A 24698-nucleotide genomic window follows, 5' to 3' on the forward strand; every position below is an offset into this window, starting at 1 on the left:
AACATCCGAGTCTCTTCGTGTTGGTCGTAGTAGTCAGAGCATAGCCCTAATCTCCTCGCTTATGGGATTCCCTGAACTTCAAAAAAGACAATGAGTTTATGGGAATCACGGTTCTCTTCCTTGATGAAAAGGTAAGTTAATCTTCGATTTATCACACGTATTTAATATAATTATTTTTAATTGATTTCCTAATTCTTTGTTAAATAATATTATTTGTAGATTCCGTGATTTATGGGTTTATTCCTGCCGGACGTGCTAATCATTACATGTCATCTTTGAAAGCCGATTCCATTGTGAAAGTCGATCATTTTGAGGGTGCTAGGTGCTCAAGCATGTACAAGATAATTGATCATCTATTCCTCATTCGTTTCATCTCACCAACTATTATTGATGAAGTCATCACGGGTGCTCCTGAGATCAATCTCCAATCATAATTAGACTGTTTGACAATTTTCAAGTGATTGCGAACAAAAACCTAGAACTCCCAGGTATATTATCATATTGCATCTGAATTTATAATATGTTTCGTTATCATAACTGATAAACTCGCAGATGTGGCTGGAAAAATCCGTTATGTCCAAGGCTCTGACCTTAGAAAAAAACAACTCGAGTCATTATCCGTCTCTTCATTGATCCGTAATAAATAATCAACACACCTCGCAGCGGCACCGTTTACGTTGTCGGCGACTCCATATATTTCAGATGCGCGAAGCTTCCCGTCAGTTGCCAAGCGAACCGTTGCAGATGGGCATCTCCTAGGAAAAGCTACTCTATAAATAGTTTTGGTGGTTACACAGTGGATCAGTAATGGTACAAAAAAAACACTTTTGTTCTACAAGCTATGGTTTTGGTGGTTACATAGTGGATATACGTTTGTTAGGTTAATATTATTAATTTAGTTTTTTGTTTGTTTACAGATTTTACTACCGGTTGTTGTATAAGAAGGCAAATTAATCTATACTATTATTTGCGAAGTAAATTTTTGGAATCGAGCTTTCACGTTAAAAGTTAGAGTGGTTAATATCGTGTATACCCTTAATGAATAAAATCTCTAAATTAACTAAAATATAAAAACGAATTTAAAATTATTTGGTTAGATAAGTTATTATTAATAATAAATAAACTTATCCAAAATCTGAAAGATATATTTTAAAATAAAAGATAATTCCTATATATTTTGTGTTGTTATCCGAAAACATATTTTAAGAAAAAATTTAAATACTAAAAATTTAAAACTAAAAACACACAGAAAACATATAACCTAATATTATTCAAAAAATATTAATCATATTTTATACTCAATTATTAATTTTAATAGATTGATAATTTTTATTACATGTCAATATAAAACAAATTTAGTTGAGGGGTTTTAACGTTAAAACTCCATAAATCTTCTATATTTTACTTTATTATATTAAAATAAATATAAATTCATGTATATAGTTTTATGTATATATAAATATTTTGAGGATTATTTTACATAATTATAGATATTTTATTAAAATAAAAAACTTTAGCGTATATAGATAATTTAATGTTAGATTAATTATTAAATATTTAAAAAACATGAAAATAACTTATTCAAAAAAATTTGAATTGATAATATATTTTTTACAAAATTTTATGAAATTATTAAGCCCGCAAGTGCGGGCAAAATATCTAGTATTATTATATAAAAGGTGCACGGAATATCAGTGTATTAAGATATTTATACGTAAATTTGTTTGATGGTTACATGCCAATTTCCCTAATGATAATAGAAAAAAAAACGTGTTTGTTGCATCATATGACTTTAATCAAGAGAGTTTGGAAAAATTTATATGTAAAATAAAAAATGGATGATATATAAAATAGAATAAAACTAAAATTATTAATTGAATTGTAAATTCCACTCTTTCTATTTATTTATCGACGTTTAAAATTTGAAAAATGAAAAACTGCAAATAATATATTTTTCGAAAATAAAATATGTGAATTTGTAGTAAAAAAGTTTCATTTTAACTGAAATCTGTTTAATGAAATCATATAAAATGATACATTTAAAATCAATTTGTCCCACAGGAAACATTCAAACCGAATCCAACCGAATCCGGATATCTTAATTTTAGGTTCGGATATTCGGATCCATTTTCTAAAACACATTAAATTTTTATATTTCATTAATATTTATATTTTATATAATAATATTTATACATAAATTAATTTGTAGTATTATTTTTAGTTTTTACAATATTATAGACACACATATATTATATATATATTTATAAATCTTGTATAAATATTTAATTAAGTATTATTTTTAAAATTTTAGTAGTTTTAAAAAAAAAAATAATTATTTAAAATTATTTTTGTGGATCCGAATCTGTAACTGGATATCCGCGAATAATAGAATATAGAAGATATCCACGAATAATAGAATATAGAGACAGATATCCGGATGCGTCCCAGATCTAGTAGCAATAGACTATTGCCAATAGTTATTAGTTTTCATAATTATTTAATTTGTCTATACAAAAAAAAGAGAGAGCAGAAAACAATTAAAAAGTTTAAATTATGGCTGACAAAAAAAAATGGTATAAATTATGATGTAATAATCATCACTTCATCTCCTTCCATTTCCCCTTTCGATAAACCACCACATCTTCTTCTGAAACCCTAGCCACGACCAATCGCCGCCCGCCTCTTCCACATACTTCTCCTTTGATTATCAGGTCCGATTCCACCGAATATGCCGCAGATTCGTTGAAATTAAAATTTCATAATAATTGATTCGTGTGTTGAATTTCTCGCAGATTTGATGAAACCGGATCGGGTCTACCTCTAGATCCGTTCCACGTTTCGGATCTCCACCGTCGTATCCAGATGCTCCCGAGATTCGTAGCACATAGACATGTCTCTGTTTCTAAAAGACGATTCGATTCAAATCCGCGAAGTATGGAACGATAACCTCCTCGAGGAGATGGATCTGATCCGGCAAGTCGTCGACGACTTCCCCTACGTCGCCATGGACACCGAGTTTCCCGGAATCGTCGTCAGACCCGTCGGAACATTCAAATCCAACGCCGATTACCACTACGAAACCTTGAAGCTCAACGTCAACATCCTCAGCATAATCCAGCTCGGTCTCACCTTCTCCAACGAGCAAGGTAACCTCCCTACCTGTGGAACCGACAAGTACTGCATCTGGCAGTTCAACTTCCGAGAGTTCGATCTCGATTCCGACATCTTTGCCGTGGATTCCATCGACCTTCTTAAGCAATCAGGCATCGACTTTGCGAAAAAACACTCAAGAAGGGATCGAGTCCAACAGATTCGCGGAGCTGCTAATGTCTTCGGGGATCGTGTTGAACGAGAACGTGCATTGGGTTACGTTTCACAGTGGATACGATTTTGGATACCTGCTGAAGCTTCTTACATGCCAAGACCTTCCCGATTCGCAGACGGGCTTCTTCCAGCTGATCAATGTTTATTTTCCGATGGTGTACGATATTAAGCACTTGATGAAGTTCTGTAACAGCCTTCACGGTGGTCTGAACAAGCTGGCGGAGTTGCTGGAGGTGGAGAGAGTTGGGATCTGTCACCAGGCTGGGTCGGATAGTTTGCTGACCTCTTGTACTTTCAGAAAGCTTAAGGAGAACTTCTTTGCTGGTCCCTTGCAGAAATATGCTGGTGTTTTGTATGGATTAGGTGTTGAAAATGGTCAGGTTGCTCTCTGATATCAAATAAAAATTCCTTAAAATTGTCTGGTTGGTTTTGTTACTGGTATGAAATTCATGATCACTAATACTTATTTGATCCAGGCTTTGAATTTGAAAATTAGGATCATAAGTGAAGAGGATGAACACTCACTACTATATGAAATTGAACTCTTGGGTCTGAATTAAAATGTAAGAAGAATCCGAATTGGACATGTTCTTGGTTCTGTATGAATGGATTATGATTTTTATGAGGCCCCCATTTGTTACGTAATATTCAAGCGCAATAATTTGGATTCTGTAGTGAGCCACGTTTCTCTGTCTGTTGTTAAGTTATTTCCCACGTGCGACTTTGACTTCTGTATTGAGGGAACCCACTCGGAAATCCTGTGTTTAGTGACATTCAACAATCTTTGGAAGGGACACGGTTTGAATTAGACACCCATCTTGTACACCTAATAATGATGTACTACTTACTTTTTATTGACTACTGAAGATTTACCAATCTTTTCCACGAAGATACGTCAAATTAGTTATATTTTTTTTAACGCTCATTTGATACGAGAAAGATTACATACACAATTCGGTTACTGACAATATTACATGATTTATGAAGACTTACGTTTAAATGTATCAACTGAGTTATTCTATGAAGATCTACGCCTGACTAGATTTATTTGCACCATGTTGAATATCACTTGTAAGCTTTTCTTCCGTAGTATGCATAATTGTTTAATAAACTGCTCCATAACTTGAAACCTAAATTTTCTATAATTTGCAATAAATTGCATAGTGTAGAATTCGAATCCTAGGCCTGAATCAAATTAATTAGTTAATAATGTGAAATACGGATGCTCAATAGAGTCAAATGTCAATATTCTCAACCTCTCTTACCACCACTTGTGGTTTGTAAAACAAGATAATGATAATTAACCAATTGATAAACAAATCTCTACTAATAAAAGGGAGCTTTTGAGGCTCCATAGAGCATCCACATCAGCAGAAAAAATGTCTCCCGAAAGATGACACGTGGCATAAAATATAGTTTTACATTTTAATATTACTTATTTTTGAAAATTGTAAAAAATATGTAAACATACAGCATAAAAAAAATGGAAAAACTACATTAAACATATGTAAGATTACTATTTTTCACTTAAAAAAAAAACGTATTATCTCCATAATGTAACATTACCGTTTTATATATCTCTACTAATAAAAGGGAGCTTTTGAGGCTCCATAGGGCGCCCACATCAGCAGAAAAAATTTCTCCCGAAAGATGACACGTAGCATAAAATATAGTTTTACATTTTAATATTACTTATTTTTGAAAATTGTAAAAAATATGTAAACATACAGCATAAAAAAATGGAAAAACTACATTAAATATATGTAAGATTACTATTTTTCACTTAAAAAAAAAGACGGCTTATCTCCATAATGTAACATTACCGTTTTATAAAAAAAAAACAAAAAACATTATATATAATTTCAAAAATAATAAATATATGTAAAACATACAACATAAAAATGAAAATACTACATTAAACATTCGTAAGATTACCATTTTACATTTAAAAATAACAATAATATGTAAACATACAACATAAAAAAATAGAAAATTTACATTAAACATATGTAAGATTACCATTGTTCACTAAAAAACGGTTTATCTTCATAATGTAACATTACCATTTTATAAAAAAAAAGAAAAAAAAAACATAAATATAACTATTTGACTATTTGTCCAAGTTCTTCTATTAAACATTGCCGTTTTACATTAAAAATGAAAAAATACGTAAAGATTTAAACATGTATCTTAAAATATAAAATATAGACATTAACTAAATATAAGAAAGAGAAATACTCAATATATAAAAAAATAAATAATAAGTAAATATTATAAATATATAAATATACGAATTATATATACAATAATAAGTAAATGCACAATTTTAAAAAAATGGAAAGAGTACATTAAATATTAAACATCTATCTTAAAATGTAAAATATAGATATTAAGTAAATAGAAAGTATAAAAAAAAAAGAAATACACAACTTAAAAACAATGGAAAAAGTATATTAAGATTTAAACATCTATCTTAAAATGTAAAATATAGATATTACGCAAATAGAAAGTATAAAAAAAGGAAATACACAATTTAAAAAATGGAAAAAGTACATTAGTATTTAAACATCTATCTTAAAATGTAAATCAATCTTAAAATATAAAATTATTAGTAAATAGAAAGTATAAGAAATAGAAATACACAATATAAAGAAAAATAAATAATAAATAATAAGTAAATATATAATATAATCCCGAAAGATGACACATGGCATAAAATATAGTTTTACATTTAAATATTACTTATTTTCGAAAATTATAAAAAATATGTAAACATACAGCATAAAAAAAATGGAAAAACTACATTAAACATATGTAAGATTACTATTTTTCACTTAAAAAAAAAGACGGTTTATCTCCATAATGTAACATTACCGTTTTATAAAAAAACAAAAAACATTATATATAATTTCGAAAATAATAAATATATGTAAAACATACAACATAAAAATGGAAATACTACATTAAACATATGTAAGATTACCATTTTATATTTTTATTTTAAGAAAATAATATGTAAACATACAACATAAAAAATGGAAAAACTACATTAAACATATATAAGATTACCATTTTTCACTAAAAAAAAGACGGCTTATCTCCATAATGCAACATTACTATTTTGTGAAAAACAAATTATATATAATTTCGAAAATAATAAATAATATGTAAACATACAACATAAAAAATGGAAATACTACATTAAATATATGTAAGATTACCATTGTTCAATAAAAAAACAAGTTATCTTCACAATGTAACATTACCATTTTATAAAAAAAAAAAACATAAATATAACTATTTGACTATTTGTCCAAGTTCTTCTATTAAACATTGCCGTTTTACATTAAAAATTAAAAAATACGTAATAATTTAAACATCTATCTTAAAATATAAAATATAGACATTAATTAAATATAAAGTATAAGAAAGAGAAATACTCAATATATAGAAAAATAAATAATAAGTAAATATTATAAATATATAAATATACGAATTATATATACAATAATAAGTAAATGTACAATTTTTAAAAAATGGAAAGAGTACATTAAATATTAAACATATATCTTAAAATGTAAAATATAGATATTAAGTAAATAGAAAGTATAAGAAAAAGAAATACACAATTTAAAAAAATGGAAAAAGTACATTAGTATTTAAACATCTATCTTAAAATGTAAATCAATCTTAAAATATAAAATTATTAGTAGATAGAAAGTATAAGAAATAGAAATACACAGTATAAAGAAAAATAAATAATAAGTAAATATATAATATAAGTAAATACCAAATTTAAAAAATGGGAAATTACATTAAGATTTAAAAATATATATTAAAATTTAAGATATAGATATTACATAAATAAAAAGTATAACAAATGGAAATATACAATTTAAAAAAATGGAAAACGTACATTAAGATTCAAACATTTATCTTAAAATGTAAAATAGAGATATTAAGTAAATGAAAAGTACAAGAAATGGAAATACATATACAGGAAAATAAATAATAAGTAAATAATGTAAATATATAATATATGAATTATATATGTAATAATAAGTAAATACACAATTTGTTTAAAAATGGAAAAAGTTCATCAAGCATTAAACATCTATCTTAAAATGTAAAATATATAATATAAGTAAATACACAATTTAAAAAATGGAAAAAAATACATTAATATTTAAATATCTATTTTAAAATATAAAATATAGATGTTACGTAAATAAAAATATAAGAAATGGAAATAAACATTTTAAAAAATAGAAAAAGTACATTAAGATTTAAGCATCTATCTTAAAATGTACTTCTATCTTAAAATGGTAGTAAATTATATAAAAATGGAAATACCACATTAAACAAAAAAAATAAAAATGTATAGTTTTACATCAAAAAAGTCCCTATAAAACTCATTATTCCATCCACATCAACCTCACACTATTAAGGAAAATTTCAAAACACTCGAGCAAAAAAATGGTTTCACCATCAACTCTTGCCGTCCCAGAAACCTTTTATAACAACAAACTTTTTGTTAGGTGGATTCATTGTTGGGAAATCCGCAACTTCCAAAAGCCAAACTTATTCATGGGAATTGAATTGCTTTTCATAGACTCAAAGGTATTCTTACAAATTTTAATTAATCTAATCCATAATTTTATTGTTAATATTCATACTAACTCTTTCATGATCAAACCATTTCAGTTAATAACCATTCAAACGTTTATCCCGAAACACTTCCTTCCTCGCCGAATCAGGTATTGGTTCATGTTGGTTTAGTATTGTTTTTGGTTTACTAACCGGTTTAGGATGGTCCTATTGTAAATATAATTTAAGTTGGTTTAGCGTATATTATGTTTAAAATAACTTAAATTAAATAATAATAATATTATGCTTAAAATATAATTTTAGAGAGTTTTCAAATATAGTTTACAGAACACTATAGGTGATGAATTTAATTTATTAAATTCGTTTATTACTTAAAACTAAGTTTTTTAAGAAACATACTGAGTTATAAATATCAATGATGGATTGGTGAGTATAACATGAAGACAAAAATATAAATATCTGATTTTCAAGATAAGAAATTCAGCTTTTATTCAGATACTCAATATATAATATCTTAAATTATTTTTTTAAAAAATATACATAATTTATATATATAGATTAATCTTCCAAACTTAAACTATTATATTATATATGAATAATGTTTTTAAATAAAAATAATTTCTGATTTAAAATAAAAATAAAAACAACAAATGGTTATTTTCAAATAGTGGATATAATTTACATTATACTTTCATTTAACAAGTATTAGATACGTTTTGATATATCATTATTTTCTATTTCAAGAAAACAATAAATTGTTAAACATCAATATCATCTAGGTTAAGTATACGAACAACACAAATTCAAACATCACAAAAAATATTTACATAACCATTATAATACAATAATTTAATCAAAAAATACAATTCAATTTTTTTAAAAAGAATAGTTATATACTTAATATTTGAAAATAAAAGATATTTTTGCTAAAACTGTACTTACCTGGCCAAGGAGATCGACCATCTTTTTACGGATCGATCGTTGAGCACGTGGTCGATCCGAAAATACTCTGCAGTTTAATAAAATCTCTAAAACATTTATTCCAACACTCAAAAGATAGTTTTGGTAAATATGATAACTAGATATCCAATAAAATTACAAAAAAAATATTTAAATAGTAAAAAAATATATTATTTTAACGTGTTAAAATTTAAAAATAAATTTTAACTATGACATGCATTTTAACATTTATATAAATATATATCATAGCCTAAATATAAATAATTTAACAACTTAAATTAGAAAAAAATAAAAATCCCGGGCGTAGCCCGGGTTAATCCCTAGTCTCTACTAATAAAAGGGAGCTTTTGAGGCTCCATAGGACGTCCACATCAGCGGAAAAAATTTCTCCCAAAAGATGACACGTGGCATAAAATATAGTTTTACATTTTAATATTAATTATTTTCGAAAATTGTAAAAAATATGTAAACATACAGCATTAAAAAATGAAAAAACTACATTAAACATATGTAAGATTACTATTTTTCACTTAAAAAAAAGATGGCTTATCTCCATATTGTAACACTACCGTTTTATAAAAAAAAACAAAAAACATTATATATAATTTCGAAAATAATAATTATATGTAAAACATAAAACATACAAATGGAAATACTACAATAAACATAAATATGTTTGACTATTTGTCCAAGTTCTTCTATTAAACATTGCCGTTTTAGATTAAAAATAAAAAAATACGTAAAAATTTAAACATCTATCTTAAAATATAAAATATAGACATTAACTAAATATAAAGTATAAAAAAGAGAAATACTCAATATAAAAAAAAATAATAAGTAAATATTATAAATATATAAATATACAAATTATATATACAATAATAAGTAAATGCACAATTTTTTAAAAATGAAAAGAGTATATTAAATATTAAACATCTATCTTAAAATGTAAAATATAGATATTAAGTAAATAGAAAATATAAGAAAAAGAAATAAACAACTTAAAAACAATGAAAAAAGTATATTAAGATTTAAACATCTATCTTAAAATGTAAAATATAGATATTACGCAAATAGAAAGTATAAGAAAGGAAATACACAATTTAAAAAAATGGAAAAAGTACATTAGTATTTAAACATCTATCTTAAAATGTAAATCAATCTTAAAATATAAAATTATTAGTAAATAGAAAGTATAAGAAATAAAAACACAATATAAAGAAAAATAAATAATAAGTAAATATATATATAATCTCGAAAGATGACACGTGACATTAAACATATGTAAGATTACTATTTTTCACTTAAAAAAAAGACGGCTTATCTCCATAATGTAACATTACCGTTTTATAAAAAAACAAAAAACATTATATATAATTTCGAAAATAATAAATATATGTAAAACATACAACATAAAAATGGAAATACTACAATAAACATAAATATGTTTGACTATTTGTCCAAGTTCTTCTATTAAACATTGTCGTTTTACATTAAAAATAGAAAAATACGTAAAGATTTAAACATCTATCTTAAAATATAAAATATAGACATTAACTAAATATAAAGTATAAAAAAGAGAAATACTCAATATATAAAAAAAATAAGTAAATATTATAAATATACGAATTATATATACAATAATAAGTAAATGCACAATTTTTTAAAAATGGAAAGTGTATATTAAATATTAAACATCTATCTTAAAATGTAAAATATAGATATTAAGTAAATAGAAAATATAAGAAAAAGAAATACACAACTTAAAAACAATGAAAAAAGTATATTAAGATTTAAACATCTATCTTAAAATGTAAAATATAGATATTACGCAAATAGAAAGTATAAGAAAAGGAAATACACAATTTAAAAAAATGGAAAAAGTACATTAGTATTTAAACATCTATCTTAAAATGTAAATCAATCTTAAAATATAAAATTATTAGTAAATAGAAAGTATAAGAAATAAAAAACACAATATAAAGAAAAATAAATAATAAGTAAATATATAATATAATCTCGAAAGATGACACGTGGCATAAAATATAGTTTTACATTTTAATATTACTTATTTTTGAAAATTATAAAAAATATGTAAACATACAGCATAAAAAAATGGAAAAACTACATTAAACATATGTAAGATTACTATTTTTCACTTAAAAAAAGACGGCTTATCTCCATCATGTAACATTACCGTTTTATAAAAACAACAAAAAACATTATATATAATTTTAAAAATAATAAATATATGTAAAACATACAACATAAAAATGGAAATACTACATTAAACATATGTAAGATTACCATTTTACATTTTTATTTTAAGAAAATAATATGTAAACATACAACATAAAAAATGAAAAAACTACATTAAACATATGTAAGATTACCATTTTCACTAAAAAAAAAGACGGCTTATCTCCATAATGTAACATTACTATTTTGTAAAAAGAAAATTTATATAATTTCGAAAATAATAAATAATATGTAAACATACACCATAAAAATGGAAATACTACATTAAACATATGTAAAATTACCATTTTACATTTAAAAATAAAAATAATATGTAAACATACAACATAAAAAAATGGAAAAACTACATTAAACATATGTAAGATTACCATTGTTCACTAAAAAAACGGGTTATCTTCATAATGTAATATTACCATTTTATTAAAAAAAGAAAACAAAACATAAATATAACTATTTGACTATTTATCCAAGTTCTTCTATTAAACATTGCCGTTTTACATTAAAAATGGAAAAATACGTAAAGATTTAAACATCTATCTTAAAATATAAAATATAGACATTTACTAAATATAAAGTATAAGAAAGAGAAATACTCAATATATAGAAAATAAATAATAAGTAAATATTATAAATATATAAATATACGAATTATATATACAATAATAAGTAAATGCACAATTTTTAAAAAATGGAAAGAGTACATTAAATATTAAACATCTATCTTAAAATGTAAAATATAGATATTAAGTAAATAGAAAGTATAAGAAAAGGAAATACACAATTTAAAAAAATGGAAAAAATACATTAGTATTTAAACATCTATCTTAAAATGTAAATCAATCTTAAATATAAAATTATTAGTAAATAGAAATTATAGGAAATAGAAATACACAATATAAAGAAAAATAAATAATAAGTAAATATATAATATAAGTGAATACCAAATTTAAAAAATGGGAAATTACATTAAGATTTAAAAATATATATTAAAATTTAAAATATAGATATTACGTAAATAGAAAGTATAACAAATGGAAATATACAATTTAAAAAATGGAAAACGTACATTAAGATTTAAACATCTATCTTAAAATGTAAAATAGAGATATTAAGTAAATTAAAAGTACAAGAAATGGAAATACATATACAGAAAATAAATAATAAGTAAATAATGTAAATATATAATATATGAATTATATATGTAATAATAAGTAAATACACAATTTTTTTAAAATGGAAAAAGTTCATCAAGCATTAAACATCTATCTTAAAATGTAAAATATATAATATAAGTAAATACACAATTTAAAAATGGAAAAAGTACATTAATATTTAAATATCTATTTAAAAATATAAAATATAGATATTACGTAAATAAAAATATAAGAAATGGAAATAAACATTTTAAAAAATGGAAAAAGTACATTAAGATTTAAGCATCTATCTTAAAATGTACTTCTATCTTAAAATGGTAGTAAATTATATAAAAATGGAAATACCACATTAAACAAAAAAAAATGTATAGTTTTACATCAAAAAAGTCCCTATAAAACTCATTATTCCATCCACATCAATCTCACACTATTAAGGAAAATTTCAAAGCACTCGAGCAAAAAAATGGTTTCACTATCAACTCTTGCCGTCCCAAAAACCTTTAATGACCTTGAATGAGATTTTTTTATAACAACAAACTTTTTGTTATGTGGATTCATTGTTGGGAAACCCGCAACTTCCAAAAGCCAAACTTATTCATGGGAATTGAATTGTTTTTCATAGACTCAAAGGTATTCTTACAAATTTAAATTAATCTAATCCATAATTTTATTGTTAATATTCATACTAACTCTTTCATGATCAAACCATTTCAGTTAATAACCATTCAAGCGTTTATCCCGAAACACTTCCTTCCTCGCCGAATCAAGTATTGGTTCATATTGGTTTAGTATTGTTTTTGGTTTACTAACCGGTTTAGGATGGTCCTATTGTAAATATAATTTAAGTTGGTTTAGCATATATTATGTTTAAAATAACTTAAATTAAATAATAATAATATTATGTTTAAAATATAATTTTAGAGACTTTTCAAATATAGTTTACAGAACATTATAGGTGATGAATTTAATTTATTAAATTCGTTTATTACTTAAAACTAAGTTTTTTAAAAAACGTACTGAGTTATAAATATCAATGATGGATTGGTGAGTATAACATGAAGACAAAAATATAAATATCTGATTTTCAAGATAAGAAATTCAGCTTTTATTCAGATACTCAATATATAATATCTTAAATTATTTTTAAAAAAATATACATAATTTATATATTTAGATTAATCTTCCAAACTTAAACTATTTTATTATATATGAATAATGTTTTTAAATAAAAATAATTTCTGATTTAAAATAAAAATAAAAACAACAAATGTTTATTTTCAAATAATGGATGTAATTTACATTATAATATCATTTAACAAGTATTAGATACGTTTTGATATATCATTATTTTCTATTTCCAGAAAACAATAAATTGTTAAACATCAATATCATCTAGGTTAAGTATACGAACAACAAAAATTCAAACATCACAAAAAATATTTACATAACCATTATAATACAATAATTTAATCAAAAATACAATTAAAAAAATATTAAAAAGAATAGTTATATACTTAATATTTGAAAATAAAAGATATTTTTGCTAAAATTGTACTTACCTGGCCAAAGAGATCGACCATCATTTTACGGATCGATCGAATGTTGAACATGTGGTCGATCCAAAAATACTCTGCAGTTTAATAAAATCTCTAAAACATTTATTCTAACACTCAAAAGATAGTTTTGTTAAATATGATAACTAGATAGCCAATAAAATTACAAAAAAATATTTAAATAGTAACAAATATGTTAATTTAACGTGTTAAAATTTAAAAATAAATTTTAATTATGACATGCATTTTAACATTTATATAAATATAAATCATAGCCTAAATATAAATAATTTAACAACTTCAATTGGAAAAAAATAAAAATCCCGGGCGTAGCCCGGGTTAATCCCTAGTTAAAAATTAAAAAGCAATGTTCCTAGACTTTTAGGGAAGATCTTATACGATTGCTAACTTCTTTATCAATGTCTGCCAGAACTCCATCATATATCTGAATTATAAACTTAATAGGATTATTTAGCCAGCTACCAAAAAGAAAAACTTAATAATTCTTTGGCAATTTTAAAAAAAAAAAAACATATTTAGCAATTTCGTATTTCTAAGTTTTTAAGACCATCCGCAATGGTGAGACTCATTGGAGTCCTTAGCACAAGGGCATTTCAGATTAATCTTGGATATTTTGGATTTTTTTTTTTTTTTTAAAAAAATGACCATTCACGGACCGCCACGTAGTCAATGGGACCCGTGAACAGTGTAAGGATCAATCCTTATTAAAGGATTTTAAGAATTTTTTTTTGCACAAACTCTAAGAAAGTGGGCTCCACACCCTCTAAGGATTCCCTTAAGAGATCCCATTGTGGATGCTCTAAAGCTAACCAATAAGGATTTCCATTTGGCAAAAGAAAAAAGGAGGAAAAAGTCAGCTTCACAACACCTTTAGTTAACGATTTCGTACGTTTGGTCTTTTTCTAAATGCATTTACACTTAGAGCAAGTCCATTGGTAAGAGACCCTAATGGGCTCTCATGAATAAATTAGTAGTTTTTTTGGTGATTTGTAAAGTTAAGAACCTTTGTTAGACTAATTAATTTTCTTATCCTCCAATGGGAGAACCTCATTGAGGTTCTTAATTTTTTTTTTTTAAGTTGCACAAAACATTTTCTAAGAAAGATGAAAGATATGTTAAAGATATGAACTCTATGGTGACTCACCACTCGATACATTATGAAAGATATGAAACATGAGCAGACAGTGAGAAAGATCACAATGTTATTACATAGAAGACAAAACAATTTCATATAAAACTTAATGAGAAAGATCACAATGTTACAGACTCGACAAAGCATTAACTCAGACACGATACAAACTAATGGCAATCACTTCACCGCAACTCAAACTAATGCCAATCACTTCACCGCAACTAACACAAACCATAACACTAAATTCCATTTTAATTCCAAACCTAATCGATCCCTACATTCTCTTAAAAGAAAAGTATACTAACCTCTTCCCAAATGAAATGAAACAGGGATGCTTTGATGATGGTGAATCCGTTTCTGACAGAGAGTGGGTTCCCTGGCTAATGAACCTTTGAGTGATTCCTTTGAGTGAACCTTTGAGTGATTCCTACCAATGCTAAGATCCAGAGCTAAGTCGAGCTCTGCTACTCTCACTGACTTGTTGGGAGAATAAAAATCCTCCGACGATAGAGCGGCGGCGGCGGCGTTGTCGTCTCCTTCTTCAGCTGGTGATGATACTCCGATCATCACAATCACAGACCCACTCGAAGAATAACATCTCGGAAACCACTCGTCGTTTCCAAAATCAATCAACAGAGAATGGAGGAGGAAGAAGCCGACTGATTTCGTGAGGCCAAGGAGAGAGAGACACTAAGGGGTGGGCGAATAGGAGACTGCCACGTTAGGGTTCCTTACCAATCCTAGAAATCCCATTTAAAGACCCGGTTCTCTCTTTTTTTCCCTTTTTTCATTTATTTTTTTTTTCCTTTTGCTTGAAACTCTCCTTAAGAGACCCCCGATGGAGGTGGTCTTATCACCTACAACTTTGAAGTTCGAACTATTCTACTTCTGTAGTGTTCTTAAATATATTAAAATAAAGTATTGATCCCGGTAATATTTCATTCACCAGACCCACAGGGCTACAAAAAGAAAATATTCAATTTTTTCGGTTTGTTCTTTTACAAAAATATACTACTATCTTATGAAGACTCACCAACTCTTGACCATGGTTAGGTGAAACACGGCAAAGTCATAACCTCAAAACCGTCATTTGTTTTGAAGTCACTCTATAAATAAATCACAAAGTCTCCCTGTAACGACACATTATAACCCATACCATTCTCTAACCTTCTTAGCCATCGATCTTTTGCTTTAGCAACAGAAAAAATGCCAGCCGACGGGAAACTCGTCTGCGTCACCGGAGCCGGCGGCTACATAGCTTCTTGGATCGTTAAGTTGCTTTTGGAGAGAGGCTACACCGTACGAGGAACCGTACGGAACCCAGCTGATCCCAAGAACAACCATCTCAGAGAGCTTCAAGGAGCAAAAGAAAGACTCACTCTTCACAGTGCTGATCTTCTCGACTATGAAGCTCTATGCGCCACGATCGATGGATGTGATGGCGTTTTCCACACCGCTTCTCCAATGACCGATGACCCCGTTAGTGAACTATTTTCATAAAATCAATTGATCCGTATATGTCTTCTTAGTTTAAGTCTTATTAATTAATTTAAATAGGAGACAATGTTGGAGCCGGCGGTGAACGGAGCCAAGTTCGTGATCGACGCAGCGGCTAAAGCCAAGGTCAAGCGTGTTGTGTTTACGTCATCGATCGGTGCGGTTTACATGAACCCTAACCGTGACCATCAAACCATAGTCGACGAAAATTGTTGGAGTGATCTTGATTTCTGCAAGAACACAAAGGTATATATATTTATCTATTTTTGGCTAGAAGTTTTCATCAAAACCCACCGACCAAAATCCACGTGACCTAGTAGCATGTGGCTGTAGTAGGTTTACGTGTTTAGCACGAAAACTTCAATATATTTTAACCTTTTTGGTACTTTGTAGAATTGGTATTGCTACGGGAAGATGGTGGCGGAACAATCAGCATGGGAGACGGCGAAGGTCAAAGGTGTGGACTTAGTGGTGCTAAATCCTGTTTTAGTTCTTGGACCACCGCTCCAGTCAGCGGTCAACGCTAGTCTAGTCCATATCCTCAAGTACCTCACCGGCTCAGCCAAGACCTACGCTAATCTGACTCAGGTGTACGTGGACGTCCGTGACGTTGCACTAGGCCATGTTATGGTCTACGAATCACCTTCCGCCTCAGGCCGTTACATCCTCGCCGAGACGGCGCTTCACCGTGGGGAGGTTGTTGAGATTCTTGCTAAATTCTTCCCGGAGTATCCGCTTCCTACCAAGTAAGTCAAAACGTTTGTCTCTTTTAACACTTTGGTCTAAAATTATATCAAAGTCAACACGATCTTGTCAGTCTAATCGATACATAGATACGTTTTTGTTTTAACAATCAATAAATATTATTAGATAGGATAAAAGGGACATGAGTGGTGTTTGGTATTGGCACTTGTCACTTGCCACACACAATGTCCATGTCATGTATTACCTAATGCTGACGTAGAGATCACAAAAAATCATATTTATACACGTTGTGTTTGTGTTTTTGTCTTTCTGTTTATACACTAAAACGTGTAGTCTTGTTACGGGTCTAACTCCATTTGACAAAAAAAAACGGAAGTGTACCTGTTTTTCTTCACCTACTCCCAGGAAAGTTTGGTCACTAGTTTGACGACTTGTATCTCTTTTGGCTAGTTCAATAACTGATACGTTATTACTTCAGAGTGTTACACAAGAAATCTTATCCACATTTCGTATATTGATTATCATATTGTTGTTTTTTAAATTCTTTTAGGTGTTCAGACGAGAAGAATCCGAGGGCAAAGCCTTACAAGTTCACTACTCAAAAGATAAAAGACTTAGGGTTGGAGTTTAAACCCATCAAGCAATCTCTCTACGAATCTGTCAAGAGCTTGCAAGAGAAAGGGCATCTTCCTCTTCCTCAAGATTCGAACCAAAACGTCATAATCGAATCCTAGAACAGGAAACGGCCATACACTCTGACCATACACCCACATAAAAAAGCTTTATTCTAAAGTAATACGTTTGATTCAACAAAGTTATTTGTTTAATCCTAATCACACATAAATATATAGCTGATTGCTATTTTTGTAATCTATAATATGCATCACTCATAGTGTATGATATGATAACGCAATAATTCTATTATCCGATGTTATTGTAACATTGTTCATTATATAAACCTACGAGAATCTGATCCCTTTTAAAAAAGATGACAAAAACCAACACTTATAACGTCTAAAAACATTTTAACTACTAAAAAGAGGTCTTTGTGGACTTGGTTTGAGTCCAATTTTATTGGAATCCTAATTTTCAAGATATGATTGAATAAGACTCAATCAAGATCTGAGGCAGCCGCTTTACCATGTAACTGCATGTCAACAATGTCTTGTCTTGGAAGTGTCTCCACTGTTTGTGAGTTTGTTGAAGCAAGAAGAGGACTAGCTTTTCTGTTTTTCCGGAAGACAAGATAAGCTATGGAGGCCAAGTAGATAGCAATGCCTGAGAACCCAAGAATTCCACAAAAGATGACAAGGGCAAGCTTCATGTGACTATGGATGAGCAGCTTAGTGAAACTGCTTACTATGTAGTATATGTTTATCCCCATAATTAGAGCACCAATGACCCAAGTCAAAGTTGTAATCTGTTAGACAACAAAGTAGCATATGAAGTTAATAGATAATGGGCGGTTTTCCATCTTTTCTTTTCTTTGGTTAAGTAAAAAATGTGTTGGGTAGTTACATACCGCCATATGGTTTACATGTGAACCCATCTTGGTTTTGCAGCTAGTGAACTTGAGAAGAGGAACTAGCGCAAATGGGAGCTCAAAGGATAAGATCATCTGTTTAAAGTTAACAAGTCAATGATATGATACAGACCATAAGGTATATAGTAAGTCATATAATCTCTCTGTTTCAATAAATACAATGTTTATGTGATTTTATTTTGTTTCATAATATAAGATCTTTTCACATATTTAAGTATCAAAAACTTTATAATCAAAACTATTTTACTATTTCACTTATAATTAAAGAAATTAAAATTATATTATATTTTTTGTGTTATTTTAAGAAAAAGTAGATTTTGTACTATATAATCAATTAGTATGAAACAGAGGAGTATATGATTAGAGATGGGATATGATTGTGTGTACCGAGGCAATGATGATTAACTTTCCAGCTCCAGCAGAACCACCGATGAGAGCAACTATGAGACTAGGGATAATAGCTAAACATCTAGTTAAGAAGTTTCTGAGCCATGGCTCGAGTCTTAGATCAAGAAACCCTTGCATCACGTATTGCCCAGCATAAGTTCCAGTTATAGTTGAGCTCTGCCCTGAAGCAAGAAGCGCGATGGCGAATAGCTTTGAGCTCCATTTACCCACCACGTTCTGTTTCAAAACAGAGGATGCAACAAAAAAAGCTTTAATGTTCTGAAACAAAAGTATAAGGCAAGTAAGCAAGCAAGACACTTACTCGTAGCAGAAACGAAGCCTTGTTTAAGTCCAAATCCTCACATTTAGCACGGTCTTCGGGGGTTAGGTCAGGGGCATTGCAAACAGCACCACTTACTGATATCACAGAGACGTTTATGAGAAAGGCTATCATTAGAGCCAATCCGCTTTCTATCAAGTAAAACCTGCAAGCCTCCTTGATCCCAGTAGATGAACGTGGGATTTTCCTGGAGAGAACCAAGGCAGAGTGGAGGAAGAGGTTGTGCCTGTGGAAAAAAAAGGAGAGGTCGTTATAAAGAAAGTTTTTATGAAGATGGGTGAAGAGAGAGAGAGAGTGAGTGAGCTTACGGCATAACCATGGCTCCAAGCAAAGAGATTGCAAGACCAGTTGCACCATTTCCTTTGAGTTGTGGAACAAAGAGACCATGTAGGACTTCTCCTGGGTCTGGTTTTGAGTAGTGTAGCTCAATGACAAAGCATAGAGCAATTGTGAACACCAGAAATGCAATCAAGAACTCCAGCTTTCTCACCTGTATATCTCACCACATAAGAGTTGAGCAACCATAGCACAGTGAAATTAAAATGATTAAAGATATTTTAAAAAAAAAAAAAAAAAATACCCCGTATTGTTGAAGTGCAAGAAGCATCAGTGTACTTAAGCCTGTGAGAAGAACACCAATCCAAACAGGTATGCTAAAGAGCATGTTCAGAGCAAAAGCTGTTCCAATAACTGTAGAAACGAGAGATATTTGATTAGAGAAACGTTATTTGAAACAACAGTAAAGAAAGTTGGTACCTTCTGGAATGTCACAAGCAACTACTGCAATTTCTGCAACAACCCATAGCAAAAAGTTTGGAACTTTGGAGTATTCAGCTCTACAGTGCTCAGCCAAATGTTTTCCTGTGATGATCATATAAGCCAAATGGATTTAGCAAAGTTGATGTGTAACAACTTAGAAGCAAAGAGTAAAACTTTTGTTAAACCTGTGACAACACCAAGATTTGCAGCCAGAGATTGAATCACCAAAGCGGCACAAGAAGCCACCAATATGATCCAAAGTAACTGTTTTTATACAAAGAAATCAATATATATATATATATTTTTTTAATAAATCTAAAACTATAAAAGAGTTACCCACCTCATACTTGTATTGTGCTCCTGCTTGAAGATCAGTCTCAACTGCAAACACACAAGAATGATATTTGTAGAGTTTAGGCATTAATAATCTATAATTACTGAAAATGATATTAAAAGATGATGATCTTACAGTTTCCAGGATCAATATATGCGATTGAAACAAGAAACCCAGGTCCTAAGTATGCAAAGAAATTCTTCCAGCTCTTTTTCTGCAAACATATTCAGAAAAAAATCAAATAAAGTTATTAATCAAACATATCAAATCTAGATTTGGTGTGGTTTTGTTGACTCGGACAGGGATATTTCTTGACTCCGAAACAACTGTAACTGGATTTGGATTAACTCAGTTACCTAGTGATATAACAAATCAATCGAACACCTATGAATTTTTAGAAGATTAGAACACATGCAAAATCTACAAACTATTCAAGGGACGTAAATCTAGAGATTAATATTTTTGAAGGGATTATAAAAAGCCAAACCTCGGGGACAATAATCTGATTAGGATCAGAGTTGTCGATGAGTGGAGCGTTGGAGAAGCTTCTGTTCCCACCGTTACTCGATATGAATTGAGGACGTTCAGATGCTGAAGCCGCCATCGCTATCTCTCTTCCTAGTTAGTAATCTGGTTTTTGAGTATTTAAAACGATATATATATAGAAAAGGGAAGGCGAGTTTCGAGGAGAGAATTGTCAAAATGGGATTTAATTAGTGAATAATTTATTTAATTTTGTAGAAGAAGAACCTTGGAATCTCAGAACAAAAGAAGTGTAGCAGAAACACGAAAAAGGTAAGAGAGAGAGATCTCGAGAGCAGTTCAAAGGTTGTGACTGACAAGATGGAGAGTTTTGTTTTGTTGGGACCTCAAAGTACATTTAAACGATTTTTTTTGTCTTGAGTGTTCTTCTTTTCTCAATTTTTTTTTTGTTATGATCCAATCCAACAAAATCGTAGGGTAGTTTTGCAGAATATTCCAAGGTTAAAAGCGTAGAAAAATAACTTTTTTAAAAAGATAAGTATAAAGATTGGTATAGTTTAATTTCTTAAACGGTAGCATCTTAAACTAATACAATATTTTTTAAAGATGGTATAAATCAGATACTTTTTAAAACTGAGTTTTTTTTAACTATACCATCTTAAAATATATAAAGATGATATAGTTTAAAACAAAAAAAAAATCTTTATATTAACGATCAAAACAAGCCGTCAGAGATATTCTCTTGCTTTTCTCTAAAAATTTTTATAGACAGTTTTATTTTTTCTTTACTCCGACGGTCGCAGCGTCCTCCTTTACAGTCGTCAGTGTTCTTTGTGGCGGAGGGTAACTTAACGAGTCGACCTCGCCCGGTTCAAATCTAGAGCTCCCGTTGTAGATTTAGGACGCTCTCGGTGTTGTGGAAGGTGCTTGAGGACAGTGCTCGCCTCGTCGCACCTATCTCCTCTTTGATGGCGATCTCTGTCTAGTAAAATTTTCATATCTCGTTTCAGCTCTTCATGACAGGTGGCACATGAGACATTAGCGGCCTCTCCGAGGTGTTCTCTCCTCCTTTAGTGTGGCGTGTAACTTTTGTGAGGATGTGTTTCTCTTGGGGTCTGATTGGAGCTGTTCTGCTCCGGTCTCGAGCTAGGGTTTCGTTTTTCACTGGTGGTGGGTAGCGTGGAGTCTTCTGAGGATGGGCCTCGACCCTCCTCACGGGGGTCTTCAATGACGGTGCTTTGTGGTTAGTTTTAGCTCTTCACTTCAAAACCTAAGTTACTGGGGGGTGTGGCCTTCTACGCCTCTGTCTTTTCTCCTTGTGTTTCTTACAAGTACATTTGCTCTGTTGAGGGTTGTAGTGATTGTCTTTATTAGTGACATGTTGAAAATTAGACTCTTGATTTGCGTGTTCTCGCTCGAAGTTAACTGCTCCAGAGGTGTGTACTCATTCAGTCTTTTTATTTTATATAGACTTTCGGTTAAAAAAGTGTATACGGTCACAAAAGGCAGATTTGGAGGGGTTTTTCCACTCATACAATGGAATCGTAAGATGGTGTTGCAACCTTATGTCACCGGTTGTAGTTCGTTCCATGTGGTGAGTTAGTCAATGCTTGTGATTCTTTGGACTAGTTTGTGTTATTTGGGTCTCTAGGAAGAAGATGCATGCACCATGCACCTAAGGTTTGAGGGTGTTTTCCTCTCGGACTCGTGGCAACCGTTGGGCCTTCACGCTTCGTTCCCGTCTCCTTGGTCTGAGCTTGCTCCGTTGTCTTCTGTTACTTTGACTTCATATTTTGCCTTAGTCGAGTTCCCGTCTTTGTATATTGCTTAGTGTTTAAATTTAATTTTTGCAGTTCTGTTATTAGTTTCTTTGATTTTTTTGTAAAAAAGTTAAAAATTTGGTATAATATATCGAACATTTTACCAAAAAAAGGGTTTATTGGTGAGATAGCCATGTTTTAATGTGAAATTAAGTAATTATCATTGATTTTGACATAATTTAGTGTTAGACTTTTTGTACACATTCTATCTGGTCTGCTCTTTCGTGTAGTAGGTTGCCAGTTACAATTTATAAAGTAAGTGACCTTGTGGTTTTTGGAAAGAAGAAAAAGCCATACACATATAATCTTTGTTTTATTCCATATCATCTAAAAACTAAATTCTAAAATCTAATCACTAAACCCTAACCCAAATATAAACCCTAAACTCATATATCAAAATCTAAAAAATACATAATGTAACGTAATATTTAATTATATTATGTTATGTTATATTAAATTATATTATGTAATATGTCAATTTTATATCCCCAAAATTAAAACACATGATATGAAAGTTCAGAAGGGTTCTATTCCATATCCAAACAGAATAGAAACAAGTAATGCTTTCCCAATGGTGAACCCAATATTCGAGAAACTAAACCCTATCCAATCATAACTAAACCCTACATGAAAATATAAACCCTAATCCATATATCAAACTACGTAAGTATTAAATTTGTATGAATTCAGAAGCAAAATAAGGTGATATTAAATGTTCCAATTTATAGCAAGAATGCAAATAAGATGACTTTCATTTACATGATCAAAATATAATAGAAATATATAATAGATGCTCTAACAGAATAATTGTGTTATGTAGAAGCGCACGTGTGCGGATGGGCGTGGCGATGACATATGTTGAAATAGTTGTTAACACTTTTGTTTCCAGTGGGTTCAAAATTTGTCTCAAACAATCTACTCGCAAGGTTTAAATCGTCCATGCCATATCTGAAGGATGAAGGTAGGAGGTAAACACAGTTAGGACAGAGTACTCAACTCTATTTATATAGATATGAATTTTTATAGTGCAAATAAATTGAATGAAATACAAAATACTGGAAAAGCAACCACTCAATTCCATCTCAAATAAAACATGTTTACATACAGTTATACTAGACTATGTCGAATTGAATAGTAATGAATGATCTCTTACTATGTTCACATGCATGCTAACCTATACCATTTCAAATAGAATAGGAATGAAAGATATCATACTATGTCAACACAGACAAACCTATATATCGCAAATGATATTCCATACAATAAACTATATAACTACACCATGTACTATGTATATCCGCTAGAAAAACAAAATTCAAATTTAACAAAGACTAAGAACAGCTGGATAAACCCCAACCCAAAATCACCCAACCCCTAAATCAATTGGAGAACTTCGTTCCAGAAAAGCAGATACGACATGCAACGGCAACGAGACTGTAGATTTACTAAAAGAGTACTCTAGTTCTCAGTATAGCGCAAATATGAAATAAAATAAAAGAAGATGAAGAGAATCGATGGTTAAAACCTGAGAACGTACTGGGATTGAAGAGATATGAGAAGAATTGATGGTTGGAATTGTAATGGGTACTGGTTCGCACTATTCGCCGCTCCAACTATAACGATGTCGTGTGTCTGACAATTCCAGAAGAGTAGTTGAGCACAGGTTGCAACCACTGAGGAATAAAGAAAAAAAAAGATGAATTCGATGGAGGTGACGATTTGGAGGAACTCGGTGTCGGTGACGATGTGAAGACAACTAAACCACGATTTATTTTTACACATAATAATTATTATTATTTAAAAAAATGTCCTGCAGATT

General features: G+C 29.5%; 2 protein-coding genes and 1 pseudogene across 3 annotated transcripts; 2 read left to right on the top strand and 1 right to left on the bottom strand.

The window, feature by feature from the left end:
• Positions 1 to 2793: 2793 nt before the first annotated feature.
• LOC125594086 lies at positions 2794 to 3742 on the top strand (annotated as a pseudogene).
• Positions 3743 to 15948: 12206 nt separating this feature from the next.
• LOC125594085 (cinnamoyl-CoA reductase 2) lies at positions 15949 to 18137 on the top strand. The gene is made up of 4 exons (XM_048770408.1): positions 15949 to 16490; positions 16569 to 16754; positions 16902 to 17254; positions 17764 to 18137. The coding sequence occupies exons 1-4, from the start codon at positions 16218 to 16220 to the stop codon at positions 17945 to 17947; spliced, it is 996 nt and encodes a 331-aa protein (XP_048626365.1). The 5' UTR covers positions 15949 to 16217; the 3' UTR covers positions 17948 to 18137.
• Positions 18111 to 21471, bottom strand: LOC125594084 (metal transporter Nramp1). Of its 2 annotated transcripts, XM_048770406.1 has the most exons (12): positions 21327 to 21471; positions 21064 to 21194; positions 20712 to 20790; positions 20583 to 20623; positions 20428 to 20506; positions 20240 to 20344; positions 20064 to 20173; positions 19792 to 19973; positions 19466 to 19709; positions 19144 to 19380; positions 18736 to 18831; positions 18111 to 18633 (listed from the first exon to the last, which is right to left on the bottom strand). In XM_048770406.1, the coding sequence occupies exons 1-12, from the start codon at positions 21454 to 21456 to the stop codon at positions 18325 to 18327; spliced, it is 1743 nt and encodes a 580-aa protein (XP_048626363.1). In that variant the 5' UTR covers positions 21457 to 21471; the 3' UTR covers positions 18111 to 18324. The 2 variants fall into 2 exon arrangements, with proteins under 2 accessions (XP_048626363.1, XP_048626364.1); XM_048770407.1 differs by having other exon boundaries at positions 21064 to 21425.
• Positions 21472 to 24698: the final 3227 nt, after the last annotated feature.

Source organism: Brassica napus (genome assembly GCF_020379485.1).
Source record: "Brassica napus cultivar Da-Ae chromosome A2 unlocalized genomic scaffold, Da-Ae chrA02_Random_8, whole genome shotgun sequence".
NCBI lineage: Eukaryota > Viridiplantae > Streptophyta > Magnoliopsida > Brassicales > Brassicaceae > Brassica > Brassica napus.

Excerpts from the sequence above, each read along its gene's own strand:
- LOC125594085 (XM_048770408.1), top strand. The coding sequence starts at position 16,218 with ATGCCAGCCGACGGGAAACTCGTCTGCGTCACCGGAGCCGGCGGCTAC. Across the intron at positions 16,491-16,568 it reads CTCCAATGACCGATGACCCC|GAGACAATGTTGGAGCCGGC; the intron begins GTTAGTGAACTA and ends TAATTTAAATAG. Across the intron at positions 17,255-17,763 it reads GAGTATCCGCTTCCTACCAA|GTGTTCAGACGAGAAGAATC; the intron begins GTAAGTCAAAAC and ends AAATTCTTTTAG.
- LOC125594084 (XM_048770406.1), bottom strand. The coding sequence starts at position 21,456 with ATGTACTTTGAGGTCCCAACAAAACAAAACTCTCCATCTTGTCAGTCA. Across the intron at positions 19,974-20,063 it reads TTGCACTTCAACAATACGGG|GTGAGAAAGCTGGAGTTCTT; the intron begins GTATTTTTTTTT and ends TGAGATATACAG. Across the intron at positions 19,381-19,465 it reads AGGCTTCGTTTCTGCTACGA|AACGTGGTGGGTAAATGGAG; the intron begins GTAAGTGTCTTG and ends GTTTTGAAACAG.